Raw genomic sequence first — 10,035 nt, 5'->3', positions numbered from 1 at the left:
TCTATCTATCTATCTATCTATCTATCTATCTATCTATCTATCTATCTATCTAAAGTATGATACATCTGACACATATACATAGATATAATCTTAGATTAGTTATTATTTGTCATATCAACACGAGATGAGGTAAAACCGCGGCAATATTATGACTACATGTTGGTTGCAAGAGAAGAAAAACACAGAAGAGTCATTCCCTCGCAAAATAAATGTAAATCCTGTAATAAATATAAGCAGGATAAATAGAGATAACACTGCAGAACTGTACGTCCAGGTGAAAATATTAGGAAATATTCTATTACACATATGCCATAAGAATTTGTTATCAAATATGCTACCATGAAATACGATGAGGTGACGGAACTCACCACTGAGCACCACAACGCGCACTAACAACCTCTACAGCACTGTAGGGATAGCGTGTACCTCTCTGGGGTTTCAGCGAAGCATTGATTCTGTTATAAATCAAAAGTCATTTAAATATTGTTAGGTTTGTGTCGATCCGAAAGAGAAGCGGGGAGGGAGAGAGAGGGCGATAGTTAGAGAGAAAGAGGGAGGGAGGGAGGGAGGGAGAGAGAGCAGCAGAAACTTTCCCCTAAAGTTAGTGCGGAGCTTTCACTGTGAGTGAGGCGGGGTTACAGCCTGGACTGAGCCACAGCGGCTTTGCAATGCGGCACCGCAGCGAACCTCCATCCAACTTTATTATCAACAACTCCAATTTCCATCTCTAGACACAACCATGTACTCCCCTTACTGCTTGACACAGGTATGAAAAAAAATCGCCGTTTTTCCATGCTCCTCTTCTTTGCTATTTTTCCGGTATGGTGCGCCTCCGTTTGTTTCTACTGTACGTGGTTACGGTGCTGTGGTGTTTGCCGTGCTGCTGCTTATCATTTGTTGCGTTTTAAGGACTTTTTTCCAGCTCTGCTCTCTTTTCCCCGATAGTGTTTAACTTCCCTCTCACACTCCCTCTCTCGCGCGCTCTCTCTCCCCCTTTCTTTTTAATGGCACTCCTCCAACGGGCTTTCTTATGCGTCTCATTGCGCATGGTTTGGAGAGAAAATGGCGCTTCTGCCAAATCTATTTTATATAAAACGGAGGTTGGAAAAAGAGGAAGAAGGGCTCGGTGCCCCGACAGTTGGCGACTAATAACAGCCACCCTGAGGCAATAATCGGCTTTATCGACAGATATAATAAAGCACGAATCGAGTTTTAATATGGCTCGTTGAGTTGTGGGATGCTTTATTTTTTTTATACGAGGATAGTTTCTGACTTGGGGCTGTTTCGGAGGTCTGCCAGTCGGCGCTGGGGGCCTTTAGGGTCAATATTCAAAACTGTCCCTCGTTGAGTTTATACCACTTCAGAAGCCTCTTTTTGAAGTAAAACCTATTTTTTGGGCACCCTGAAGGCGACAGAGGGGAGGGTGCACGTGTGTTATGTGAAATGTCAGAGTTACATGGTTGCAGTTTGATTAGGCTAATCACAAAATACAGTTGACCTTTAAAGAAGCAATGCAGCTACTATATATATATATATATATATATATATATATATATATATATATATATATATATATATATATATATATATATATATATATATATATATATATATATATATGTTAACTTAATTAAACAGTCATTACATTTAAGAACGCACAGAAAGGAGCGTTTCACTCACTGTTCACTCAAAAGGAAATCTCGCTATGTTGTGCGTAATTTCAAAGGCCGTTTTAGCTCGTGGTTCAATTAGATGTTGTATGCAGGTGATACAGTGTTTTACTTGTCTTTGAACAATGTAATAAAATATGAATATATGCTTAAGATCTCCTCTTTGAACGCAGCTCGTGTTTTTGTAATGAAATGCACACAGAAAGACTCCGTTTTGACCCTTTCGGCCTTATCCCCTGTATGCACTTTTGGCACTTATCTTTTTATCAGCTCAAAGACTGGCATCACCCTTAAGCCAGGCCTTTATTATATGTATCACAAGAACTAATGTTTACATTATTAATACTGACATGCTGAAAACACTGGGCCAGGTTACCCTTTAAGCATTACAAATGAGATATAGCCTATAGATCTGTTGCTTATTTCTAAGGTTAAATACCTACTTTACCGGGATATTTATTCATTTTCTCTATGCGCGTTGTTTCGTGTTTTCAGTGTGTAAATATTTGGATCTGTAAATTAAACAGACCGCTTACAGCAAAGGTCAAGTCATAAATGACCTTTTTAGTTTTTCTTGCAGCCGCTGTTTGAGCTGTCCATGCCTACACATTTAAAGTGATCGGTTTGAAATCAGCTTTAGTTCACAGATGCAAACATGTAGTTCCGTCACTGCAGAGTCAACAGATGAGATCTGCATGCGTTCCTTCAGCTTCGGGCCGCTGTGGTTCTCTCTGCCGTCCGGAATACCACATTCATCCCCCATGTTAAAGTCAGTTTTATGTTTCATAAATGTTTTTAAACATCAAGTTGAATATGACCTTTTAACATCAGTGTTTGTCAGATGGCAGTTTGGCTTTTTTGTCTGAGGTCAAGGTCTTCCGTTATGCAGGAGTTATACAGTGCATGCAACTTAATTATGCAGGCTTATGCATTATAATTTTTACGCATTAATTTACCCTGTGAAAGGATTTTGCATTAAGTAGCCTATTCACAGCTGATAGCTTTAGCTTTAGGCTGGACGGTTCAATGTTTCAGTGTTGCAGGAAGGTCACGGCTGGCCGCCCTCCTCTCCTTTCAGAGTTACGCCGTTTTGCATTGTGTTGTGGGATAATAGGGTAATATTGATATTTTTTCGGAATCTTTTTGAGAATATATTACACCTATAGGCTATGTCCTGTGATGAAGCAGAACATTTATTCCGCTTCTTAAACACCTATTTGACGAGCTCCGTGGAAAACAGGATTACTTCTCAGTGTTATTTCAGGCCCAACTTCACTATTTTTCCTCTGATATGTATGTGTGTGTGTGTGTTTATAGTTGGTAGAAACAGGAGAACCGCAGGCAGTGCTTAAATGCAAAATTATATTTCATCACATCTTTTTTTTATTATTATTATTAGGCTACAAAGTCAGAAGCCGTGGCTGCATCATAATCTTTACCATCATTTAAAAATGCTTGTCTTTTTCCATTTCTGTTCCTTTTTATTTCCTCTTAACTTTTCTGGCGTCTGTGCGGTTTAAACAGTGAGTGAGACATTTTCTAATCAATAGTCTCTTTGATTTGCTCCGTAAAATAAGTCCAACCTATTTAACGCAGATCATTTTCCAAGCCTGGTGTATGAGGCAGAGGTTCGCATCGAGTTTCCTCTTTTCTTTCCATTAATTAAAATGAATTGGCAGCGGATCGCCTCGCACGAGCGCCGCATGGACGCGTGTTGCCCAGATGAGCGATACATATTGATCTGCTTAGGCTGCTGTTATTGCGACTCCCGGTCCTGCTGATGGCTATCAAGCACAGCTGATTTGTTTGCATTCTCTCATATCTCTTTGAGATCCTTCGTGTTTGTATTAAGAGGATTTTAACGCCAAGATAACATCAGTCGAAAATTAACTTGGGGGAAATCCTCCTTGTGGGCATAATTGACACTGATCTGTTTCACACCTGTAATTTAAATTCCACCTTTAATTTGCTTAATCGCCTGTTTTAATGGTCTGTGGTTTGTTGCTGCAAAAGGCGCATTGTTTGTTGTTTCTTCGTGTGTGTGTGTGTGTGTGTGTGTGTGTGTGTGTGTGTGTGTGTGTGTGTTGCAAAGTGATGACGATGCAGGCCCACCTCGGCACACACATACATGAATATTATACTGACGTGCATTATAGCCTACTTGTAGGCTCCCCGTACTGCTATTGTCGTCCATTAAGACTGTGTTCTTCGATCCAATGTAAATAATTTACAAATCAGAAAACATGCAAAACTGGTGTAAACAATCTACAATGTATTATTAACGCTGATACACGCTTTGCTGGAATGGCTGGTAGGTGACGGACCCGATCAGCCAAAAAGTTGTGCGCATGCACTTGCCAAACAGCAACGGGAGTTTTTTTTTTCTTTCTTTTTTTTTTTTAAATTACGGGCTAAGTGTCATTGTTTCACGTCCATGTGACGGAAATGCATTTGCATGCAGTTTTGAATGCGGTTTGAAGGTCGTGGAGGCGTTGTTAATTAAAACTTTTATGTGCCGCGTTTTGAAATCAATTATTTCAGACTCTAGTTAAGTCCCGCTTATCCAAATGAGATGTGGGCTGCTAATTTACAGCGCGACTCACAAACACTGCCAACTTTTGAAAAGCTTTGCTGCAAACTCAAGAGATGTTTAACACTGTGCGGGAGATTGTTTCACTAATTCCCGCATAGATCACACGCAAATAAAAAGTTGTATTTGCTTGCTCGATTCTTGCTCATACGTGCTTCATGTCCATTTATTTGCAATTCTAAAGATTTTTTTTTATAGATCAAACGAGTTCTTGAAAATAACTCAGCCTTGCAGATTGGCAAAGCACTTGAAAGCATGCAGTTAAAGCCATACATAGCCTACTGTAGCCATGCCATATAGCCTAGCTACAGAAAAAATATGGACATTTTGTAGTCAGTATCTTTGGTGATGGAGATAAAGGCACTTATCATCTAAACAAAACGGTTAGTGAATCAGTGCATATGGAGGAACATAAAGTGTGGCAATATGTGTGGAGCCCACACAAGCAGTTTGTATACTATAGGCCTATAAGCTATTGTCCTAAATATCTTCTAAGTTAAGCACATCTTTCATTCAATCCAATTTGGTTGTATTTTCATTTATTCATTAAAATTCTCATTCAAGGCCGTGTGTGCGTGTGTGCATGTGTGTGTGCGTGCGTGCGTGTGTGTGCACGTGTACAGTAGGTGTGTGTTTCTTACTCCTGCCCCGTTTTGGGCCGATGGCTCTCCTGCGTCAGCCCTCGGTTCTGGTTTCACTGAGACCGGACGGTGACGGCTGTGGTGCTGGTGTAAGCCGAGGTGGGCCTGCATGATCTGGTAACATACCAAGCCTTGCCAGCATCACTTTGCAACACACATATACACACACACACACACACACACACACACACACACACACACACTAATCCTGCTCACACAGAGCTAGTTGGTAGCACAGGCAGCGGAGAATAGGTTTGCTGTAGCGGACGGTAGGCAGAGTAGAAGTGGCCTGCCAACTGTGCCAGGACGACAGGCCGGCAGTGGGTTGCAGGCAGAACCCAGGGGTACATTGTGTTCTTTTTACTTATTCATTCTTTCTGCTGGAGGCGGACCAGGTCCACCTTACACTGCTTGGCCCAGAGTGAGAGCTGGTAGGCAGGGACTGAGAGATGGGACGGAGGAAGGAGTACAGGGAGGTGGGAAATGGCACAACATGTCCAAGTCAGTTACACAGTGTCTTAATACATTTAATTACATGGAGAAAGAAAACATTTACTGGTATTTTTGTTAGGGGTGTGTTGACTCTTGAGGTTTTTAAAAAACTTAAATCAAGCTGATCTCTAGTTCAAATATTTTAAACCACACATTGTGCACCATGTTTGTCAAGAGTGTGCATAAATGAAAATATTAGTTTTGGTTAAAACATTTGCTATGAAAGAGCCTGTATAAGCTCCCTGAGCAAAACCCTGAGAAAGCTGGCGGACTATCCTCTTCTGCTTCTGTGTGTGTATGTGTGTGTGTGTGTGTGTGTGTGTGTTTGTTTGTGTGAATGTGTGTGAACCTGTCTTGGAGGTTGGTTTAATCCAACACTGTGGTGCTCTGCTCATCCCTTATCTGAGCAGTCTTCCTGACCGCCCAGAGAAAATGGATTTATCATGCTTAACTGAGGGAATTGGCACAACAAGGTAATAGGTGGTTGTCCCCTGGATGGATGGGGCATGTGTGTGTGTCCGATATGTGTGTGTCCGTGTGAATATGTGCACCCTCCCCCCACTTCCTTGTCCTCCGCCTCCTAGTGTGGATTAGGTTTAGGCTGATCTGTGGCCAGTGGAAGCAGGCAGCGCCTATAGCGGTCTTATGTTAGTCTATGATATAGTGGTGTTTACCGAGGCATATGGCACACACATGTATGTGTGCACACACAAAGTAAAAACACACTCATTCTGAAATCAGACTGAACACTCACATATGTTATAGACAGATAGACAGACATGTGGTGGAGGAGCAGCGGAGTCAGAATCACTTCAGTGTGCTGATGATCAGAACATCTCTCTTAGTTTGGCTTTTGAAAGCTTTTGTCATAAGAGTAGAAAGTACTCCAGATCTAAACAAATGCAATTATTCCACAGATCTTTTGTTGATTGACTGATAATTGCACATCATCCCTGTTCAAGACTATTATTTATTTTTATGTTTGAAAATCAAATGTGCAACAACTAGCAGTTAACAGTCATTTAAATGGAAAATACTTCAGTTTGCCAGCAAGTAATGAGATGATAGTGGAAACGTGTGGAACCCACAAGGAAACGAGGGATGAGAAGATACAAGAGCCAAAGCAGCTGCTTGGGACAGACTCCCCTTAAAAGAAAGGTAATGGTTAGCGAGAGATCTGCATTGTTCAAGGACGAACTTCAGTTGTTGTTGTTGTTTGTCTCACTCTCTCTCTTTCTCCATGCCCCCCCTCCGTCGCCCGTTGGTGTGTTTTTCGCTCATTTTGATTTTCTCAGAGGCTTTTTTTGTGGGGGTAACCCCACTGAATGGGACAATGCAGCCTAGCGTGAAATTAAAGCTCTTAGTTAGTTTGGAGTTGCTCAAAGAGGATTTTACACATGCATGCATTCATACACCCTCCCATACACTATAGATATAGCTAATTAAAGGAAGTACACCCTATGTCGAGCATCAAGGGCCCAATTAAAAGAGTAAGGGAAACCTCAATGTGCAAGATCTAGGCCAAATCAGCTCTGTGAATGCATTTCTATGTCTTGCGTGTGAACAGTATGTCTGTCGTCTTAATCCAGGTGCAAGAATATGGACAAGACTGATATGAGAAACGCAAGTTTCATTAACATATGCATGTCACGTACTCTGCAAGTAAATCAAGAAAACAGTCGTATTGATCATCCTGACAGGCGAGGGTCTGATTCAAAACAGATTGAGCTTCTCTTGCTGACTCTTCCAAGTCTCCTTTTGGAAGTAGTCTCCAATGAAATGTCTGTCATGCATGCACATTAGAGTTTTTGTTGTTCACGTCAAAGGCATTTTTTGTGCAATTTCACAGTACAATATTGGGGTCTGATGACTGTTTTGCTTTGTCAAATATGTTTCCATGCTGCTTAAGAATCTAAAGCCTTAAAATATTAATGATTGTCTTTTAGAAAAGAAGCAGCCTAACAGTGACTTACTTACTTGATCTTTAAAGTGTAGTTGAAGGAAAAACATAGGGCAAACTGTGTAGCCAGGACAGCCCACTGTGTTGAATGACTACCTTAGGTCATTTATTGTTTGTGCGTGTGTGACAGAGACAGATCAATATAGAGCAGACCTTTTTGCCTGAGTGGTATGAGTGAAAGCTGAAATGTCCACCAGACCTAATAAATGTATATGATAGGGGTGGGGGGAAAAACTGTTTTATGTACAGTATGTATCGTGATGATTTTTTTAAAGATGATTTTTTAGAAATGTCTCGATATACAGTATTGTCTCTAGAAGTGTATTATTCAACTTTTGTTGTTTTTAGAAGAAGAAAAAGAAAATCACAAAACTCAGTAATATGAAATAGCACTACTAATGTAAGTATATAATGAATAAATGAATGTTGCAATACAAATTGAATAGCCACCCATGTATTGTGACAGAATCGAATCGGGACAAAAGCATATCGTCCCAGTCCTAGTATCTGATATCTGACGCAAAAGCACGATCTTTACTCCCTGTAGAGAGTAACACACACACACACACACATACACACACACACACACACACACACACACACAGACACACACAGACACACACACACACACACTTTTTTTCAGCCCTATTTCCTAAATGTAACTATTGGTCACAGAGGCCTGCAGTCTCAGCAAGGCAGCCAGTGAATCCAGTTAGTGAGTCAGACTTTGTGGAACACAGTGTGCTGCTCTCTGATCCTTTCACTCTCTCTCTCTCTCTCTCTCTTTCTCTCTCTCTCTCTCTGATCCTTTCTCTATCTCCCTCCCTCTCTCTCCCATTGAGAGTGCTGGCAGCTCGCCAGGGGTGGAAAAATCTATAAGCCATTGCGTAATATACCATATCTTTACCTTGTTTGAACCCTGCACAAGATCCACAGCTGTGTGATCGCACAAACACAGAAATTAGTTTGTTTGTGTGTGTGTGTGTGTTTGTGTGTGTGTGTGTGTGTGTGTGTGAGAGAGAGAGAGAGACAGGACAGACAGACAGACAGACAGAAGGAGAGATGGCTTCTTTGTGGCTAGTTTTCAGTGTTTACCCTCATATGAACAGTATCACACCACTTTGATCAAATGCTGCTGACAAAATATTTTCCTAAGTAGACCAAGCATGGTGTTCTAAATCACTTTCTGGAGTGTTACGCCAAGAGGAAAGTAAGCTGAGGCTATATAAAATGTATCTGTTTCGAGGCGGGTGATGTTAAATGAAATCAAATTAATTTGATGTTTTGCCTTAATGACATACAAACTCCATGGCAACACATCCATGCTTCCAGAACGAGTGACATAAGTGATATTCATGACTGGAGTTACATGTCTTCTCTGCGCATATCTTTAGAATGGAAATGAATATATAAACCCGCAGGCTGAGTCGCTACCAGGCCTTTAGTGTTTGACACTTCTCTTCCTGTCCGCATTTTCACGAGATGCGATTTCATCATTTTGATGCGCTTGGTGCTGCGTTTGTGCAAGTACGGGCCTCTCCTGTGTTGTCTGTTTGCACCTGAAGCATCTTGGAGAGCTGTGAGTGTTTGAGCTCCTAAGGGAGGTAGTGTAATGTTTTTATTGGACACCTTTTTAGAAGGCCTTAGTTACTGTCTTTTGATTTGTACTGGTTAGTATTTTGATGCTGTAAGTTCATGGGTGTCCTCTCTATAATTGCTCTTATTTCACAGGGAGAAGCACTGACACACTTATGTAGTACGTTGAGCAGCACTTCGCCCCACACAAAAAAATAGATTAAGACAATAACAAGCTACTCACATTGTGTGACCATCTTCACTAATAGGATCCACTCAGCCGCTTATATTGGCCATCCAAATATCACATGGTTGGACAGATTTGTTTTTCATGGTGGTGATTATTATTAAATGGTCTGTAATGACAACTGATAATCTCCATATGCAGCCAGGTACCATGGATTTGCTGGCAGGCGGTTGTTTGTTAATGCACCAATGAAACCTTAAACACATACAGATGTGTATGGGACAAAACCACAAACTCAATTGAGATCCCTGCCATTGTTTAAGTGCTGGTCATTAATTTTTACTGGCTTGCTTATGGAGAATTCCAAACAAACGTGCAACTTTTCAGCACACAACCCCCATATTCAATTCATTTACTTTCCTCCCCCTCAGGTACACAGTGTAACGGGTCAAACTATGTTAGTGTGGTGATGGTGGTTTGGGGCGTGGGGGGAGGGGGGCTGGTTGGCAGAGAGAAACAGCATCATTTTTCACTTCATGTGTTGCATATATATTTACGTGTATATCTGTGTGTATGCCGAATGAACGTGTGTGAGACTGACTGCTGATATGTTTGTGTTTATTGACTCAAAGAGACGGGCCGTGGCTGCGTACACAGCGGTGTGCGGGTGGCAGGGGTCCAGGCTTGGGGGAAACGTGTGTGTTTAAAGTACACACAGGCCTAATTATGCTGATTTAAGCATTCTTGCGGTCCTCCCTCCGGCTTGTGGTGAGTTAACTGGCACAGGGGCGTCCAGCAGAGAAAGTAAGGAATTGAGAGCAAGGGGGGTGATAAAGAAGACAGAGACAGGAAAGGGAGGCTCAATAAAGATATATATATATATATATATATATATATATATATATATATATATATATATA

General features: G+C 41.3%; 1 protein-coding gene across 24 annotated transcripts in view; it reads left to right on the top strand.

Moving 5' to 3' along the window:
• Positions 1 to 10,035, top strand: part of nfixa (nuclear factor I/Xa) — a 118,853-nt gene that overhangs the window by 20,076 nt on the left and 88,742 nt on the right. Inside the window, exon 1 of one of the 24 annotated variants that reach the window (XM_032537169.1) lies at positions 564 to 766. The exons of the other annotated variants lie outside the window; for them this stretch is intronic. Within the exon in view, the coding sequence (XP_032393060.1) occupies positions 740 to 766 (27 nt within the window). The 5' untranslated portion in view covers positions 564 to 739. Of the gene's footprint in view, positions 1 to 563; positions 767 to 10,035 lie in introns of those variants that run through there. 24 annotated transcript variants of the gene reach the window in all.

The sequence above is a fragment of the Etheostoma spectabile genome, chromosome 2 (assembly GCF_008692095.1).
Source record: "Etheostoma spectabile isolate EspeVRDwgs_2016 chromosome 2, UIUC_Espe_1.0, whole genome shotgun sequence".
Classification (NCBI taxonomy): Eukaryota; Metazoa; Chordata; class Actinopteri; order Perciformes; family Percidae; genus Etheostoma; species Etheostoma spectabile.
Note: the sequence above shows the minus strand (reverse complement) of the source record. Positions and strands in the feature narration are given on the sequence as shown.